General features: G+C 33.8%; 1 protein-coding gene across 3 annotated transcripts in view; it reads left to right on the top strand.

Annotated features, from left to right (window-relative positions):
* The first annotated feature begins 1,395 nt into the window (after positions 1-1,395).
* DYNC1I2 (dynein cytoplasmic 1 intermediate chain 2) overlaps positions 1,396-20,667 on the top strand; it is a 49,304-nt gene continuing 30,032 nt past the window's right edge. Inside the window, exons 1-5 of one of the 3 annotated variants that reach the window (XM_057745537.1) lie at positions 1,627-1,783; positions 2,829-2,945; positions 5,000-5,117; positions 13,148-13,238; positions 19,571-19,630. In XM_057745537.1, coding sequence (XP_057601520.1) covers positions 2,838-2,945; positions 5,000-5,117; positions 13,148-13,238; positions 19,571-19,630 — 377 coding nt within the window. In that variant the 5' untranslated portion in view covers positions 1,627-1,783; positions 2,829-2,837. Of the gene's footprint in view, positions 1,539-1,626; positions 1,784-2,828; positions 2,946-4,999; positions 5,118-13,147; positions 13,239-19,570; positions 19,631-20,667 lie in introns of those variants that run through there. The other 2 variants (XM_057745536.1, XM_057745535.1) reach the window with 2 other exon arrangements.

Genomic DNA, 20,667 nt, shown 5'->3' with positions numbered 1-20,667 from the left:
ATTCCATCATAATACTTAGCTGAACCGAGTGTCCTGACTCTCCTCCCCTCTTGAGAACAGAGATACATACTCTTACATACAGTACCTGGCACCATTTCTGTCACATAGTAGGTAATCAATAACAAATTAATAAATGAAAACTAAATATTAAGAAAAAAAGAAAGAAAACAAAAAGGGAGTATAGTTATAAAGCTCTTTGAAATTTTAGGTTATGGGGGAAAGTCTTGGCAGGCGAGAATTCTACCACTGAACCACCCATGCAGGGAAGGTCTTGGAATTGAAGGATTTTCTTTCTCAAATTTATTTCTGAGATATTTATCTTGTATATAGGCAGAGCAAGACAAGGAAAAGACTAGACACAGGCCCAAGGACTTAGATTCTGAATCCTAAGGATTACTCCTAGACTCGAGCAATGTCCTTCTAGAATATAAGAAAGATATTGCTTTGGTGTCAGCTTTCATTCTTGCCAAATAATGCTTTAAATTATTTAAATAAATTTTTTAAAAATGTGTATGAATCCACAAATTTCTGGTAAATTCATATTCCAATAACTTTTGCTTTCTTTGTATCTTAAAAAAATCTCTATCTGTGGAAACCTCCTTGCTTGGTATAGATTTCAATAGTATGACATGCTTTCTTTTCAAAAATTCTTTGAGAGAAAACCCAAATGCTACCTATGGCACTGCAGCAAAACGCTGAGGAATTATTTGCTATGCTGATTAACATATTCTTATCGATTCACTGATTGCAACAGTAATCATTTTATTTGCAGGCTCAAATAAATATTCCATGCGTACTTGAAGAAATTTAAGAGCAAATACAGGAATCAGAGGTTTTCTTGCTAATTTTCATAACCGTAACACTCTGGCTAAGCAAGTTTAAAGCCACAAACGCTAGTGAAAAACGAGTGAAAACTGAGTAAAGATGTACAAATCTTTTTCTAATTAAAGACAATTTCTCACATTTTTTACAGGATGAGGTTACACTACATTTTCAAATTTTATATTTTGTATTCTAGATTTTGCTTAAAGCTAGCGTTTTTTTCTAATCCTGGTGTAAATATGCTAGAAAGTGTTCACCAAATGTGCAGCGTAAGACATAGGTACACCGCTGGAAAATAACATTTCTTAAAATTCGGCTAATGTTCAGTCAAAGATCTTAAGATATAACACAACACTGTGAGCAACGACCAACGGACAAGGCCACATTAAAGAGAACTGCTGGAAGCTTCTCTTTGGAATCTTGAAGGAAGGCCTCCAAGTGCGAAATCAAAAGACTAGAAAACATTGCATGTCCCAGCATCCTTTGCAAATACCATTGACCACAACTCCCAGAGTGCATTGCTCGCCGTACGCCGGTTTCCTTTGCAGCTGGGACTTGTAGTTTTCCCAGGTTTAGTCAATCCGCACGGCGAGAGCGGCGTCTGCTTAGCCAGCCCCAAGCTGTAAGGCTTGGGCTTCCAGGTTTTGGCAAAGCCGAAACACTTTGAGCCCCTGGGCAGATTCATTATCTCATCTCTGGGCTTTTGCTTTACGCAGGTAAGTCACAGAGGGGCTACAATTCCTCGCAGCAGGGCTCCTCCCTTTCTTTCTGGGAGTAACCTCGTTGTGGTAAAGACATTTGTCCCTAAGCTCTCGCCGTAGCAGCCGCCGCCCATCCCTCTTTGTGTGCTTGGGGAAGCCGCAGAGCTAGTGGCGGCGACTGTTGCCGTGGGGGCAAAGGAGAGGGACGTTACCGGGAAGTTGCTGGCAGGCGGACTCTTCCCCATCCCGCCACCTGACAGGTGGGTTGCCTGTCCTTCCCTCTAGGCCCTTCTGTCCGCTCTCTTAACGTCGGGACTCGAAGCGCGGCTTGGCCGTTCCTGCTGATAGCGCCGCCCGGCGCGGCTCCGGGAAGGAGAGGCGGGGAGAGCTGGGGGTGCGGTGACTTAGGAAGGCCAGGGCAGACGGGTCCGCTCCTTTCCCTTCGGGAGCTTCCGAGGCTTGTTCGAGGCCCCATCCCCTGGACGTGCTAGCCTGAACCGCGCCCTCTTGGCCGTGACCCCAGGGGAGAAGTGGCTCCTTTTCGCCTTGCTCCATTTTATGAATAAAAGTTAGTACTACTTGCGTTGACAGCGTTTTCCTTTACTCAGTGTGTGTTGGAAAGTACCCGAACGCGGAGGTTGTAGCACAGAATTCCCGAGATTTTCTCTTCCTTGGAGTTTTGAGAACGTGAACGTGTCAGTCATGGAGGCTCCGGCCTCTAGGAGGGTGAGCGGGCCTGTCAGCTGTATGTAGTTATTCGGTCAGACTTTGTTGTTGGGCTTTGACTAAAAACATACTTAACTCTATTTTTAATAGTTATTGATGGTAATATTTGTGTTTTGCGTCTCTTTAATATTACTATTACATGGTGGTTTCAGAATTTATAGGGATTTTCTGTCTGACCACCTGTTTCATCAGATTTCTAGGAATGAATGCAAAACTCTGGTAACAGATTTGATCTGTGTCTTATAGCTTAGTTTTTAATGCCAGCCTGTGTCCTCTGTTTTAAGAGCCAGAGACGTTGTGTTAATTTGAGCATGTGAACATTAAAGTGCTTACTCAGTGCTAGTTACTATGCTCAACTCTGAGTATTTATTTCATATGTACATTTGTTTATAATTTTTTCCAGGTCTTGGTAATATATATGCTTCTGTTACTTTAAAAGTAGAGTTTATATGTTTTCTTTAGATAGTATTGAACTACATGTCCTTTGGAGACAGTGCTCTTCTTGAAAGACTAATTTTTTTAAAGAGTGCTGCTTTTATCAGTGTAATGATGATTGTAAATGATTATATGCTTCTTAAGGTCTCAAACATGTCTGACAAAAGTGAATTAAAGGCAGAGTTGGAACGTAAGAAGCAGCGGTTGGCCCAAATCAGAGAGGAAAAGAAGAGGAAAGAAGAAGAAAGAAAGAAAAAGGAAGTATGTTTGATTTTTTAAAAGATAATATAAAATAATTGGATTTTTAAGTACTTATACCTTTATGTAATACTTTCAGAATAGTTAAAATTCCAGCATTAACTTCTTTAAGTTAAAATGGTATTACATAATTTGTGACTGCAAATATAGTACTCTAGGTGAAAAGTTCAATGTACATATTTAGTCTTCTAGGAATATGTTTATTATATAAAGTAAGGGGCATCTGCCTTCCAACAGCTCATAAAATATGGCCTGTACTTTATAACTTTGTTTGGACTATGAACTTATCTGAATATTTTACTAGCCCGAACTGCTAGTTGTTGGAATAAATAATGGCAAAGAGAAATATAGAATAGTTTGTTAATTTCTAGGAGATTTTTTAATTAATCCTATTTCCTTTATCATGAGTTGGTCATTGAAATGTCTTTACCAAATAGTGGGTTTGATACTATCATAAAGGTGGACTAGGTACTTACATCTTCTGATTTTTGGTATCACCATTTCATCATGTATGGCAAATATACATTGACCCTGAGCTGGAGGTATTTTGCTTGCTGTATTGAAATATACATTTATCCCTATGGAAACTATTTAGACAGATTTGTATACTTCTACTATAAGTGTTTTAAATGGCCAGTGTTAAGATAGTTTGTTCTAAGCGTGACATTAGTACCAAGTTTTTCTATGCAATAACCTAAACAATAGCCAAACTTCTGGAAATCTCTTAGGGAAAAAGAAAAACCGAAGGTACACTGTATGTGCAGCTTTGCTATAATGCTTTAAGGGCCTATAATTGAAGGATTTTTTAGTTTATTCTGAACCTTTTTGTGATCTATTATTATTAGAGGGTTGGACCTTTAAGTTCGCTATTTCATTAAAAGCTAAGTGATAGAAACATGAGTCAGACTGGCAAATCCATTCCAAACTAGTATCTATAGCCTTAAACCCTTCAGGGCTGAGAGCAAATTTGGTTTTTGTTTTCTAAAGATGGCTGTAAGGGGCCTAAGGGATATTTATTACATGCTTTACATCTAATTTAAAGTTTATCAAACATTACAAGAGATGTTAAATTGTAAACATACAATTTAATACTGTTAAACAATGAGTCTACTAGTATTATATACATGTAAAGTGTCTGCTTGATAATATAGTCTGGCTATTTTGATGAAATTTTCTGATAACTTCTTTAAGTTAAAATGGTATTATATAATATTATGACTAACAAAATTCACTGCAGACAATTATATGAGTAATAGTTGTCTAGCTGAAATAGACTTTTGAGGTGTATATATAAAAGTTTTCCCTTGAAGGCTTAAACTTCACTTGAGATGTTTTGGATGATCTGAGAGTATTGAGGCTTATCTAGTTTAATTGGAAGATTTTGCTAAAACTATAAATAGCTGAAATAAACGTTGGCAAAAATTTCAGTAACAAAAAATGTTTTGTTCTATGCAAGAGTAAATTTTAATTTTACCAAACCAAACCATGTGTTTATCATCACAAAAGTAAGACCTGTAGTTTATAAAATAAAAACAAAACCTTTCTCCAGATGAATTTTTGACAAACATCCTCTACATAAAGTTGCATAAATACAGTGAAGACTTCATATAGAAGTTTGAGGTGCTTGTACTTTTTCAACAAATCAAATTGTTCATTTACTTAAAGTTTATCTCTTATATGATTCAGTTTAATTTTTTTCATAGTGTTGTGGTATTTATGTATTTGTAAGATTTCCACAATTCCTGACCATGGATAGCAGTTTCGTATTGTAAATAAATAGAAATCAACTGTAATTTTTAAATTTATCAGTTCAGAAATTTTTTGTGAGAACTCCTTGATTGCATATAAAAATGGATCAATTTAATACATATCATTTGGAAATTCTTACTAAAACCCTATTGAGGGTGATTTTCACTTAATGACTATAATGTGTATTCAAAATTAAGTCCACTTCCAAAAGTATAGTGTTAGCACGTTATTTTAAAAATTTATATTTTTTGCAAACACAAATGTTTCATACCATATGCATACTTAAGTTTTTAACTTAACAAATTTAGACTGATCAGAAGAAGGAAGCAGTTGCTCCTGTGCAGGAAGAATCAGATCTTGAAAAAAAAAGAAGAGAAGCTGAAGCATTGCTTCAAAGCATGGGTCTAACTCCAGAATCCCCCATTGGTAAGGATAAGAATATATTCATTTATAAGAGATAGGCATATATCTTATTCAGCTCAGACATACATGAGATGAGTGAGTTGATTTAATGTATTTTGAATATTTTTCTTATTTGAGCCTCTTAAAAACCATAATCTTATAATTTATTTGGGAATTGACTTTTTTCAGATGTGCATAGTTATTTGTTCAGAAGAGCTGCAAGACTAATTATATTTATTAACATAAACCAATTGACTTTTCATGTTAAATCAGCATTTTATTTCAACAAACATTTGTTGAACAAGTTTTCTGTGCCATATTGTATTAAGCTCAAAGATGACTGTGATTCCTGATCTTAACTCTATAATCCTTTCTGTAGGTTAAAGAAAGGTATAGTGAATCAAAGTTCTAAAAGTGTATTAGTATTCAAAGGTATAGGAGTGTAAGGAGAAGCTTATAGCCTCTGCTCTCAATGCTAATAAGGGAAATAATATTTGTAGCTTATTTTGGCAGCAATTTGACTTAATTTTGTTCTTTTTCTGGACTGATAGTTTTTATAACAGTACTAGGCCAAAAAGCTAAAATAAAAGAGGTATTGAGGACAATCTAGTTACATATAAGAAAGCATTAAATGCTTACATAAAATCATTCTGAGCAGGGTGCTGTTATATAGTATTTTAGTTTGACATGGCCTTTGTCATTTAGGGACCCAACATTTCAGGTTAGTTTGTGGGCTAATTCCAGCTAGTCCAGGGAACAAATACCAGAGGTAGTATCTGTTATATGCCTATTGTTGTGAACTGCAACATAACTGTCTCAGAGCTACTATTTCTAAAAGGTTTCAAGATGAAAAAGTTGGTTAAAAGGTTTCAAGATGAAAAAGTTGGTTACTTTCATGGTCAGCTTCATTGTTATTTCTTTCAGCTTATTTGCCTTTTCCTTATTGGTAAAATTTGAAGATTGAAGTACTTTAATTTCTGTGTCTTTATTTAATATGGTTACATTGCATATTGCAATTTTAAAAGTAAATGAATCAGAACACTTTTATCTTGTTAAAAAAATACCCTAGTAACTAAACCAAGTTGCTTGTTAGCTGTATAGTCTTTAAGTGATCTTTTTTTTTTAAGTCTTTGGCTTTGTTTTTCTCTTGTAGGATTTTTTTTTTCTCTTTTCTACTCTTTCTAGCACTTCAGTTTCACTAAATTTACTTGCTCATATTTCTCAATTTATGGCCTACCTCCATTACCTATTCTCCATTGTAGTTACTTTTTTCCTCTTAAATCTAGGAAGTAATATCTGGAGGTGATACTTTGGTACCATGTGAATATTAATTCTCTGTCAGCTTTTTACCAAGTAGTTTTAATACTGATTGATGATTCTTTTGTAAATCAGTTATTTAATTAGGAGTTGTAAAATTGTTTTTATAATACCATTGTTCCTTCTACATTTATTGATTGAAATTCTTCTGTAAAGGGGAGGTTCCCCTCAGTAAGTGAGGGCTATTTGGTTACCCTAAATGCATGTCCTATTAGAAAAGCAAAAGACATACTTACTTTTTTTCACTTTAGTTGCTAATAGTCACATCTAGGGATGGCAGAAGAATTTTTCCATGTATTTTAAAAATAGATTATCTAATATTTTATTTAGGGTTTTTGTGTATATGCTCAAAAATGAAATTCGCCTATATTTTTCTTGTGCTGTTCATGTTCAGTGGCCACAGTGGTTACGGTTTTAAAATAAATTGGATAACTTTTTCTTTTGCTGTTTTGTGAAACAGTTGTAAAAGACAGATATTGCCTGTTCCTTAAACACTTGGTGGCAGTCAACTGTAAAACTGCCTCGGATTGTGCATTTTTCCCCCAGAAGTTAGTGGAGAGCAGGAGTTATTCATCATTTCAAGTTTTTCTAATGGTTATAGTCTATTCAAGTGTTCTATTTTTGTATTGGTTTGATTTTTTTTTTTTTTAACAATAGTAAATGTTTATTATCTCTCACATTTTCTGCCAGTCAGGAATTTGGCAGTAGCTTAGCTCAGTGGTTCTGGCTCAGGGTCTCTCATGGGGTTGAAGTCAAGATGTCAGTCAGAGCTGTAGTCATCTGAAGGCTTGATTGGGGCTTGAGGATTTGCTTTACTGATTCTGTGATTTGCTCAGTCACATGGCCAGTGGTTGGTGTTGGTTTGTTAGTGGGAGGCCTGAGTTCCTATCCATATGGGCCATTCGATAGAACTAACTGCCTGAGTATCCTGCAGCATGTCAGCTGGGTTCTCCCAATGTGAATAATCTAAAGAGAAAGAGAGCCAGAAGGAAGCTATCCTTTTTATGCCTTATCCTTGGAAGTCAGAGAATATTACTTCTGCCACATTCCATGTATTGGATGAAAGTCACTAAGTCTAGCCCACATTCACAAAGAATTTCAACATTCTTTAAAATCACCAGAATATGTATGACAAACTCATAGGTCTCCTAATATTTTGAGATGATCATATGCTTTTTTTCTCTTTTAATGTATTAATATGATAATTTATATTGGTAGGTTTTCAAATGTAAAAGCATGCTTACATTCTGGAATAAACACATCTTAGTTATGACATAATATTTTTCTTATATATTGCTTATATTTTATTTAGGAGCTTTTCATTTATATTCATAAGCCATTTGGGCCTGTAGTCTTTTTTTCTTTTACTGTATTTTGTTTAGTTTTATTATAATGGTTATAGTAGCCTCATTGAATGAGTTGTGCAGTTTTCCGTCTTCTGTTCTCTCACAGATATCTAAAGACATTTCCAGTATTTATTTAAAATTAGGCCTGGAGAATACGGGATACAGTTGAAAGCAGTGGCTGTTGAACTTTCTTGATAATAACAATAAAAATACATTTTTTTATCATGACCCAGGGTGGATACTTGTTTTTCTTTTCACTGCGAATGTATTTATTAAATATTTTTAAATTGTAGACGTAAGTATAAAAATACCACTAGAATATTCAAGAGGATTTATTAAAAACATGTCTGGTTTTACCTAAAATGGACTTTTTTCCCTTTTTAAAAAATTCGAAAAAAAAAGAATTTGTTTTTTAAAAAAGATACAGCTAATAAAACCTCTCAGCTTCTCTTTGCTGGTAGATTATTTATTTGATCATTTGATTGTTTTTTGTCAGAGATCCTTGAGAGCAGGGACAATATATTACATTTTTTCCCCTGGTGTGCAGCACAGACTAGACACTTAAATGTTTGTTCAGTGATTTTTAGGTCATATGTCTTTGTACCTCGTAAGACCAAATAAAAGCCATCTGCTTTAAAAGCAATAACAACAGGGCTTCCTAGGTGGCGCAGTGGTTAAGAATCCGCCTGCCAATGCAGGGGACACAGGTTCTATCCCTGCTCCAGGAAGATCCCACATGCCACGGAGCAACTAAGCCCGTGGTGCCAAAAAAAAAAAAAAAGTCTATGTTTAAAAAAAAAAAAAAGCAATAACAACAAAATCTTGTTTAAATTTCAGAAACCTACATAGTGGAAATTGAAATTTGAATATTTCAGAAAAGAAGTAAGGCTTGATGTTTTTAACAAAATTTAAGCGGCCAGTCTTAAGAAAGTTAATTTTAGGCACAACTTTCAAGACATGTTTTATCAAATATGGAGTTAGTAAACACTGATGAATAACAACAACAAAAAAAAGTGAATCTCTTTTTGTATGTGTAACTACTCTTTTAACCATCTTATAAGGAGATGAAAACAGATTTTGTCAATTACTCTGTAGCCTGAGTTTATATCAGTAGGGCACAGTACGTTGATTAGTGTGATAATTATTTTTATTAGGAATGAACAAAAGAAGTTCGATAGTCAAAATAAGTATTGCTTCATTTGTTTCCCTCCCTTGTAACTTTTGAATATTTTGAATCTGATTTTTCTAGTTTTATTGGGAAATAATTGACATACATCACTGTGTAAATTTAAGGTGTACAGCATAATGGTTTGAGATATATATATATATATATATAGTGAAATGATTACTACAGTAGGTTTGGTTAACATGCATCATCTCATAGATGCAATAAAAAGAAAGAAAAGAAAAAAAATTTCTCCTTGTGATGAGAACTCTTAGGATCTACTCTCTTAAATTTCCTATATATCATACAGCAGTGTTAACTCTAGTCATCATGTGTACATCACATCCCTAGCACTTATTTATCTTATAGCTAGTAAATCAGATTTTTAGATAGAATGATTTCTGTGTTATCAAGTCATTGTTTTCAAGTTTAGCCTAATTTTAACAACAGTTTCTTATAGTATTAATACTATAAATTTTTATTTTTATTAATTTTAAAAAATTTACGTGATGCTCTGAATTACATTGAAGAGAATAAAGGGAACATTTAGGGGAGATTAGAGGATATTTAAAGTTATCAGGAGAAGGGGTCATAGGAAAGGGAGAAATTAATATTTCGGAGAATTAAGATTTAAAGCATCATCTTTCAGGACAAAAAAGAATAAAGTATGAAAACTTAAACAGTTATTTAAATGTTAATATTCCAGCCTGGGAGCACTTGTATCCACAAGAGGGCATTGCTGTGTAACCTGGACTGTGTTTGAGTGCTAAGTATAATTCATAGTTGAGCTACAAGAGGCCTCACAACCTTTGTTTATCTCAGAAGTTCACTCCTCCCATTTGTGCTCTGCCAGCACTTGCTACGTTTACTTTCTTTGGCTGTCTACCTTTTCCAGGTTCTTTTTCCTGGCAAGAGCCGCTTCTTGCTAGAGATTTTCTTCTACTTAAAAATTAGTCTGGGCACCATCCTTATTCATCTCTGAGATTTCTGTATAGCTTTGAGTGGTTGACTCAAAGTTACCTCTGGTTTCTAAATCTAGGTGCATTCCCAGATCTTTTGCAGTTTCAAAATGTCTAGTTGTTCCTTCACAGGCTCAATGGCAGCAATGTTAATTTTATGTCCTTGGAAGGCCAAGATCTGAGCTAGCAGGAAGGGCCTTCTTGGTTCTTGGTTGGCTTTTTGTCCTAAAGAATCAGAGTCAAAGCCTTTTGTTATTACTTGCATGATCAGTGAATGCCATGGTATAGATTTGTCTTTCAGTTTACTTCACATTTCTTCCTTGGTTTTCGAAGAAAGAAATAGATATCTTTGCTCTAAACTTCTAAGAAGCTTAAATTCATTCACATGATTCACTCATATATGTTAATATTAAATCTTTTCTTTTGTACCAGTTTTAAAGCCTTGTTTTAGGCTATTTTATATACAGAACTGTAGAGTGAAGGTAATGTGATTGAATCACTGTTCTTATTGTGCAAATCATATGTCAGATATTTGGCAAATAGCTTGTTATTTCTAAAGCTGATTATACTCTTAAACAATCTTTTAAAAATGAATTCTAGAATTAAATCTTTTCTGAGATTTGAGAGGCTATGAGTTATTTAGTTTTTTGTAAGCTCCTTGAATGCATGCTTTTATTCTTGGGGGTTGTTTATTGGAGTCTGGAAGTATAGTGGCATTGCCTTACTGTGCAATTACTATATTCTTTGATTTTTCTAGACTAATTGGGTTAAAATATGGTAGTCATCAAATAATGCCACCTTTTCCTTTTTTCCTATTAACATTCCTCCTTTTTCAATGATAGTGATTTTCTTTTTCTAGGTTTGTCCCTTCTGTGGTATAGACTATTTAATATTGCAAGATGAATACGGTGGGCCAGATAATAATGTTGAGGCCTTAATGAGTCTCTTATCAGGTGGCTTGAAAACTATCTTTGGTTGAAAGAATATAGTTCTGGGATGGAGATTTTTATCTAATTACAAATTTGAAGTTATGGTGATTTATTTTGCTTCTGGCTGAGAAACTGTGATAATTTGCATCACCCTTGTAATTTATTTTTTATTTCTGAAATTTTTATTTGAGAATTGACTAGTTTAGTGTATTTATTTATGTATGTATAATTACTATTTAACCTGTTTTCATAAAGGGTATGAGGTAACATATTTTTCTTTTAATGTAGTCTTAACCAATTAAGACACTGGTGATGAACTTATTGAGTGGAGTCGTTGATATTTGAAGTCACCAGAAAGGGGAAGAAACATATTAACTGGAAGAGAATTTTATAATTTATCACAAATAACTAAATTAATAGGAATATTACTATTTTCCTCAAATCTTTCTTAGATTTATACTTAGAAAAATTAAGTATACTTAGAAAAGTTATTTCCCTAAGCCTGAAGTTAACTTTGTAATTTAAAAATTTCAAAACTTCTTTGTTAGAAATCTTTAATATGAAAAGGTACTACCTAACTATAATTTAATAAACATATTTGTACTTACAGTGCAGTAGACAAACCACTGTTAGATATTACTCTTTATTCCTCTGGCAGTTGGGACTTAGACTAGGGGAAGCCTCACAGTGAGAGGTGGACAAAAAGATGAGGAAAAACGTAACCAAGAGAAGTTAAAGGACATTAATGTTCTTTTACTTCAGATACAAGTTACGTTTAGCTACTTTGAGTTATGCATGCAACCCCTAGCACAGTGCTATTCACATGTGAATTATATGAAGGCAGTCTGGTTTTAACATTGTTTCTGAGAGATTTAATCACAAAATTAGAAACCTTTTATTATGTTTTTATGGTCTTTTGAAATTTGAGCAAGAGTTGACCACTGTATCTCAGGAAACAAACATTCTGGCTATGATTTTTTTTTTTTAATTTTCTTATTAGTTTCCAGTAGAATTTGGTATTGAAAAATAAGGATGATCAGTTTTGTTCCTATGTTTAGGATGTAATTCATCATACTATACCAGTGCATTTTGTTAGATTAGCAAACCCGCTGTTTTTACTGCAGCATGTATAAACATTTAAACATAATTTTAAGGATTCAGTGAATGTGACTATTCCAAAACCACAGACTTTTAATTAACTTGATGTTTCTTTAGATTGGTTCCTATAAAACTAGGAACTTACCTTCTTTTTAGTAAACTGTTAAAAGAAGGGCTTGCAGCTCAACATAAAATGTATTAGTCTCTTAATGTTGTACATTGAAAAATTATTTTAAAAAGATACTTAGGATTGGGGCATTTATGGTAAAATTTAACCAGAAGATGGCAGTGATGATCCTCCTATATGCCCTGCAGTGGTAATCAAAAAGTTTTACAAATGTAATAGCATGAAATATGCATGTTCAGCTGTTGGTATATAATGTTAAAAGTGACAAATTAGGGGAAAGCATTTGCTGTTTGTTTTATATACTATGAAAAATGTGTATTTTTCTATAAGAAGGGATTAAGAATATTTTGGGTGTCTGTATCTTTGTCTGTACACTTCAGTTTTTTCTGAATACTGGGGTAAGGAAGTTACCATTAAGTCTTGCCTTAAGTTGCATGCATCACTTTATGTTATGCATCATGTCTAGAAGGCATGCTGTTTTATGGCCTGTTTGCATTTTTCTCCCAAATTGCTGGAAACTAATGGACTTTTAAAGGAGCCATTCCTTTAGCGATAGTCATTTCTCTAAATTGGCCCTTTTTATTTTTGGTGAGCGGAAAATGCTATCATTTAAGACATTAATTTTTTTTTTAAAGACAAAATTGACAAAAGTGAATATTTTCAAATAAATCTCAGAAAACCAGAGAGTAAATGACTTTTGAAGCAGAGTTCAGAATTTTGATTCTACACCAGTTGTATATGATCTGGTGATATTAAAAGCAAAAAGTTAGAAAGGGGAGAAGGAATGCTCTCCTTTGAAAATTAGTACCCACATTTGATGTTGGCCGAAATGAAGATGCATCGTTCCATAATCTTGCTTTTTTTTTTTTTTTAATATAAAGCCCAAATGCATTTTGCCAGAGAAATTGCATGAATCGTCAGCATGCATTGTTAACTTTGTCTTTCTCCTCTTCTTTCTACTGTTCATTTTCATTCATATACTTTTGGTTTTTGGTTTGTCATTATTTTTTTCTTTTTTGTTAATTACTTCATGTTAAATTACTTTTGAAACATCATAAGCTGAGCAACCTCTCCGTGTAGTAACAGCGGATACCTGTCTGTTTCACTATTTAGTCCCTCCTCCTATGTCTCCATCCTCCAAATCTGTGAGCACACCAAGTGAAGCTGGAAGCCAGGACTCTGGAGATGGCGCAGTGGGATCTAGGTACAGTAATTTTCATTCAGTATTTTAATGATAGAATGCAATTAGTGCCCAGATAATGTCAGTGCTGTAGAGGAGCGCTAAATAGTTATGTTGAATTAGTCCTAACATTTTGAAATCTAAATGGCACAGAAATTGTTTGTTGTAAATTGGGGGGAAATTTTTTTAAAACAATATTTTACTGTCACACTTGATTAACTTAGTACTGACTAGTTAACTGATTTTATGCTGATTATTTTATATTAAAAAAAGAAGTGTTAATTCATTAAAATTTTTCTGTTTAAGCAGACTTTGTATTGGTTATTATGTGAATGTTTGGGTACAAATAGTGTAAAAAACCTCTCTACTTAATTTCCATTGAGTAATTGAAAATCTAAACAATTCAGTTAAACAGCCTAATTCTGTTCTATTAAGTCACTAGTTCTAATTAAGGTAGAAAATAATAATGCATAAAATATCAAGAATAAGGAATAACTGTTAAGGAAACATTGCGTATTTACTGGCTTCAATAACAAATTTAAAAAATTTTTAAAAAGAGCATTTACTGGCTTGAGGGCATTATGCTAAGTGAAATAAATCAGAAAGAGAAAGACAGATACTGTATGCTCTCACTTATATGTGAAATCAAAACCAAAACAAGCTCATAGATACAGAGAACAGATTGGTTCATTTTTATTTTCATTTTTTAAATTTTTGATGGTTGGTGGGGGGGATGAGATAGGTGAAGGGGTCAAAAGGTACAAACTTTCTAAAATAAATAAATCATGGGGATGTACAACTTGGAGACTATAGTTAACAATACTGTATTGTATATTTGAAAGTTGCTGAGAGAGTACGTCTTAAAAAGAAAGAAAAAAATCACAAGAAAAAAATTTTGTAACTGTATGATGGATGCTAACTAGACTTATTGTGGTGATCATTTCACCATATATACAAATACTAAATCATTATGTTATATACGTGAAGCTAATATAATATTATATGTCAATTATACCTCAATTTTTTAAAAAAGTTTACTGCCAAGTTTTCCTGAACTTGGGTCTTGTAAAAACAATATATCATGTTTGTTTTAGGATGCTGCATACATGTTGGGACTTGATTTTCAAAAGTTCAGTAAGGTTTCAACTTCATTCCAAAGATCATACTGAGAAAAGTATTATTACTTACTTCTCTTTGTCACATACACAAAAATACCAAGTCTTTGTTTAACGTCATCTTACATTTTGACTTTTTATGGCAGCTGAAATGAGATTAAACATAGCTAGTTTAAAATCTTTATTTAGAATCCTTATTTTGGTCTAGGAAGTTTAATGTCTTCCTCAGAAAAACCTCAACACACCTTTTAATGAGAAATAAACCAAGAAGCTTTATCTTCTTTGTGCCCAAGTACCTCTAATTAAAGTTACAAACAAGTAATGAGTATGTAAAAGACAAGGCGAGAAAAAAGAAGCAAAGGGGCTAGCTAATCCATAAACTCAGTACTTTAATCAGTTTCTGAATAATCAGGTTATCATTAATAATTAGAAGACACAAAAGGCTCACCAGTCTGAATCTGAGATATACTTTCCAAACCTGTTCTGTTTATAGAACTGAAATTGCAAATCTAAGCAATACTGTTGTTGGAGGTAAATGACGTAACTCTATCATTTAAGGAAAGTCAAAACTTTCTGTTTAGAAATAATATTACCTTATAAAATAGTATGTATTACAGATTAAAGACTAAATTTATTTAGTCTAAATTCATTTTCAAAGGCTAAATTTGTTTCATATTTTTGTACTTCTGTATCTTTATGCAAATATGTTAGTATTTCTTTGCTAGTAAAGTGGCATTTTCAAGAGAAGGGTTTTATTTTCCCCTTATACAGCATTACCATAATAAAAACATTTCCCAAGGTAAAAAAAAATGATATTTTTAAAATTTATTTATTTGATATTATATATTATTTTAATGTAGATACTGTATTGTGTTAATTCTGAACTTGTTCTTGATTTTGAATAGGAATGGGAAGATTATTTTAATGCAGCATCAGCAACTTTGCTTTAAAACATACTATGTAATATCTATATGAATTTCATTGGAAAACCTAGAGATTATTAGAGAGACCCATTGGAATATTGTAAATTGATAGAGGAAGTAAATAACTGTTAAGAAAAATATTTATTGTGTTAGAATACATAATAATTGAGTTGCCAATTTAATGTTAAATGCTATAGGTTACCACAAAAAAATAATATTCATGATCCTTGCCTTCGTGGACTTACATTCTAGTGTTCATTAATTTACATCATTAATTTAAAGGTACTACTCACTATATTGAAAAATCCTAAGACTATAGTGTGCTAATTTATATTTAAAGTGTAGATTTGTAATAAGATGTAAAACAAGAAAACAGGTATTCAGATATTTTTAGAGGTATTTTTATTAGAGAATGAGTACAAAATTAATTTCTTTTAAGTTTAACAGGAGAGGAAATAACTTTTCTTTTTGAATGAGGTGACTTGATATCGTTTTAGTCTTTTTTTGAATTTTTTAATTTTTTTAAGCTCTTTTTTGGAACATAATTGCTTTACACTGTTGTGCCAGTTTTTGCTGTACAACAAAGTGAATCAGCTGTATTTATACATATATCCCCATATCCCCTCCCTCCTGCAACTCCCTCCCACCCTCCCTATCCCACCCCTTGTTTTAGTCTTAATATATATATTGTCTCCTCTGAGAGCACAGACTCATTTTTTTTTAAATTTTATTTATTTATTTATATTTTATTGGCTGTGTTGGGTCTTTTCTGCTGTGCGCAGGCTTTCTTTTTTTTTTAGTTGCCATGAGTGGGGGCTACTCTTCATTGTGGTGCACAGGCTTCTCATTGCCGTGGCTTCTCTTGTTGTGGAGCACGGGCTCTAGGCACGTGGGCTTTAGTAGTTGCAGCACACACACACGGGCTCAATAATTGTGGCGCACGGGCTTAGTTGCTCTGCGGCATGTGGGATCTTCCTGGAGCAGGGATCAAACCCGTCTCCTGCATTGGCAGGCGGATTCTCAACCACTGCGCCACCTAGGAAGCCCCAGACTCATTTTTTTTAATTAATTAATTTATTTTATTGGCTGTGTTGGGTCTTTTTTGCTATGCCCGGGCTTTCTTTAGTTGCAGTGAGTGGGGGCTACTCGTCATTGTGGTACACGGGCTCTTCATTGCCGTGGCTTCTCTTGTTGCAGAGCATAGGCTCTAGGGCTTCAGTAGCTGCAGCACATGGGCTCAATAGTTGTGGCTCACAGGCTTAGTTGCTCCGCGGCATGTGGGATCTTCCTGGAGCAGGGATTGAACCCGTGTCCCCTGTATTGGCAGGTGGATTCTTAACCACTGCGCCACCTAGGAAGCCCCCCAGACTCATTTTTAAGTGTTAATTTTCAAGAGGGCTAAGTCTGTTCACTTTTTAATATATATGTATACACACAACAGAAAACTATGAATTCCATTAAATCATCTCCAGATTCCGTAATAGAGTGATAATATTGTTGATTAATTGGTGCTATCGGCAGTGAAATAATAGCATTTTAAAATATGTGGCTTTTTAAGCCACAGTGGGTATCATCTCACACCAGTCAGAATGGCCATCATCAAAAAATCTAGAAACAACAAATGTTGGAGACGGTGTGGAGAAAAGGGAATGTAAGTTGGTACAGCCACTATGGAAAACAGTTTGGAGGATCCTTATAAAACTAAAGATAGAACTACCATATGATCCAGTAATCCCACTACTGGGCATATACCCAGAGAAAACCATAATCCAAAAAGAAACATGTACCATAATGTTTATTGCAGAACTATTTACAATAGCCAGGACATGGAAGCAACCTAAATGCCTATCAACAGATGAATGGATAAAGAAGATGTGGCACATATATACAATGGAATATTACTCAACTGTAAAAAGGAATGAAATGAAGCTATATGTAATGAGGTGGATAGAGCTAGAGTCTGTCATACAGAGCAAAGTAAGTCAGAAAGAGAAAAACAAATATTGTATGCTAACTCATATATACAGAATCTTAAAAAAAAAAAAAGGTACTGATGAACCCAGTGACAGGACAAGAATAAGGATGCAGATGCAGAGAACGGACTGGAGGACATGGGGTTGTGGGGGCGAGGAGTGAAGGGGAAGCTGGGACGAAGCAAGACAGTAGTGTAGACATATGTACTACCAACTGTAAAATAGATAGCTAGTGGGAAGTTGCTGTATAACAAAGGGAAATCAACTCGATGATGGGTGATGCCTTAGAGGGCCAGAACGGGGAGGGTGGGGGGGGAGTCATGGGAGGGAGGGGATATGGGGATATGTGTATAAATACAGCTGATTCACTTTGGTGTACCACATAAGCTGGTACAAAAGTATGAAGCAATTATATTCCAATAAAGAGCTTAAAAAATGTGGCATTTTAAAAGAATGCTAGTGTCTGAGAATGAAACAGAACGAACTGGAATTGAGCAGGTGTGGTGATAATGAAAGAATAAACAGGAAAATGCATGAAGATATGTGAGATGTGTGAACCTACACACTCAACTCCATTAGCTGGCCAAGACATTCTAAGATTATTGTAGTAATCTTGGGGAGTAGGATATCAAAACATCTAAATCACTGTTTCTAAATGCCAAAAATTTCTATTGGGCCTGGTGGTAATTTATGAATAAATATGTAAGAGGCCATGAAAAATGATTTTTCTCTAACTTTGCAGATTGGGAAGTTGCATGTCACTCACTTTCTCAGTCACTTCTGTTATCTCTAAAATTTAGGTGACAATTATTCAATTAAGTAATCTATGCCTCTTGTTCCTTTTTTCCATTGATCAGTTTATCTCTTAGACTTTTGATTATATGTCTCAGGATTATATTGGAATTTTAGTTTATATGTCTGCAGATGCCTTCAATAAATATGATCCCATATGTTGTGCAGTGTGTTTTCAGTACTGGCTCTATTTTGAAGTAGAGTTTTACTTGATTTTAAACTAAAATGACATCCTTAGACTAAAGTGACATCCTTAACAAGGAGTTCTATGTCATTGGTAATAGCTAGAGCTCTTATAGAATATAAAGGCTATGTACAGAACATTCCTTGGAGAGCATCTCATATAACCCCTTCTGGTTTAACAAAGCCTAAGTTTGTTGCTGGTTCATTGCTTAGTATAAAGTAAATCTTCACTGTGGCCTTTTGCGTACACACAATACCGTTTAAATCCCAAGATCTTTTTTTGTATTTTTAAAATGAAGAATTTCTCTAGTTCAGTTCATCTGATTGCTTTTACTGATAAATTGTATAGCCAAGTATAGAAATCATTTCTCTTATTTAAATATTATAGCAGTTTTAGTTGTACATTATAATTTGTTATATAAGTGAGAAACAAATATATTTGACAAAGATGGGTAGCACTGAATGTATTGTGCTTAACTTTTTAATGGGGACTGTGGGCATCATACAGTACTGTACATAATTATCTTATATATTGCTAATCTTACAAGAGTGCCAACGTGATAAAGTACCCTTTATTCTAGTAATGACTACATTTGCCTTAAATCTTTTGGAAAAGATCTCATGTAAGTTATTACCCAATAGGCAAGGCTAAAACACAACTGAATATTTATTTACGATTGATATTCCAGAAAAGTTTAGTTAGTTTAGGTAAATCCTTTGAACGTAAAATATTTTTCCTGGGGAAAAAATCTACTTTTTCCTAGAGACAGAAATCTTTAGCTGCTTTCTAAAGCAGATGACATGTAAGCCCAAGGCAGTGCTTAACCCATAAATTACGTGAGGGTCACATTTTGGAAACTTTAGCTATTTTGTATCCCCGTAGAATAGGCTTTGGTTTTCTTACCTAAAGGCTTATGTGTTGACTCATTTCCTTTACCAATATGACAATTTCCTGCACACATTTAATGCTTTGGGCAAGATTATAATATGTTAATTTAGATGTTTTTACTAATGTTTTTTTCATTAGGAAACTTAAAATTTCTACTATTTTTTGTAACCTAGCTTATCATCCAAAAATAATATGTTATTTGGGATGTTGCATGTTTTGGCTGTTGTTATCCATTATTATGCAGTATTAGTTTCACATAATCTGAAAATACTTTTAACTATTCTAGGTTGTATGTTTGCATCTTTAACATATTATGCTTATTGCATGCACTAGAGCATTGAGTGATACCTGGTGTTTTGTACTAACCAGAACATGTGGTTTTTAATTGTGAACAGTACTTTAGCTATTCATAGAATGTATTTGCTTGACTAACTTATGGCCTTTTTTGCTAATGCTTCATGGTTGTCCTACAACCATTTAGGACGCTGCATTGGGATACAGATCCATCAGTTCTTCAGCTTCACTCAGATTCCGATTTGGGGTATTGAATAGATTTATTACCTTCCCTCTTTTATAATTAATTTGATTCTTTGTGAAATTGTCCTAATTTTACATTTTGCTTAAATTAATCCTAATATTCAGATAATAGGAAAAGAGTGATATCTTACTGTGACACCTCATTTATCCTCTATCGTTAGTGAAATATTTTATATATCTGATTTTATAGGTACCCTAAGTCTACCCACTTAAATGTCCAAATTGCTTTTATTATTTCTATATTTTTGATGTAAGTTTTTCTGTGTATTACAAATGTATTGCAAACTTCCCAAACTTTTTCTGGTACATACTCCACATGTAATGGAACCTTTTCTAAGTTACTCAACATGAATATTAATTTATTTCCCTTTATTAAGATTCCCTGATGATTTCTAAGGTTTTGAGAGGAGCAGAGCTGTTGGTTTCTACACCATGGCTCCAGATTGCTGTTGATTTATTCATTAATTCATTTATTCATTCATTCATTTATTTATTCTAGTCTCCAGTGCAAACTATGATGTTTGCTGCTGCCATTGTGCCTGACTCAGATAGCTCTTTCCCCTTGATAATTTGCAGCTTCTAAAACATATAACCAATACCTTTAGAAGTTATGTCTAAAGTAAGAGTAAATAAGCCTTGAATTAGGCCATATAAGAAAAGTATATGAGCTTCTTGTACATTAGCTGGAAGGCCTCTCTATTGGCTGCCCTGAGGCTCCCTCACCCCCAGTTGCTTGCCTGTTCTCAGTAAAAGCGGTTTTGGATAAGTGAGGTATTACCTCCCTGAATCTATCCCTAAATCTTAGAATATTTTGTTTGTTCTAGTATTGTGATTTTTATCTATTAAACCCTATATGTACTCAGGTTAGTAACTTGTTCCGAATGTTGTTGGCTTGACTATTTTGTTTTCAGTTATGTGAGTGATTTACTTTTCATATGGTTTACGTATTAAAAATCAGAATATAAAGTTTCTTATTTCAGATTTTGTTCTTAGAATATTAGATTACTTCAGATGTACTTAAATTTTCCCATTTAATTCTTT

This window comes from Hippopotamus amphibius, chromosome 8, assembly GCF_030028045.1.
Source record: "Hippopotamus amphibius kiboko isolate mHipAmp2 chromosome 8, mHipAmp2.hap2, whole genome shotgun sequence".
Classification (NCBI taxonomy): domain Eukaryota; kingdom Metazoa; phylum Chordata; class Mammalia; order Artiodactyla; family Hippopotamidae; genus Hippopotamus; species Hippopotamus amphibius.
This window is presented reverse-complemented; position numbering and strand designations above follow the sequence as displayed.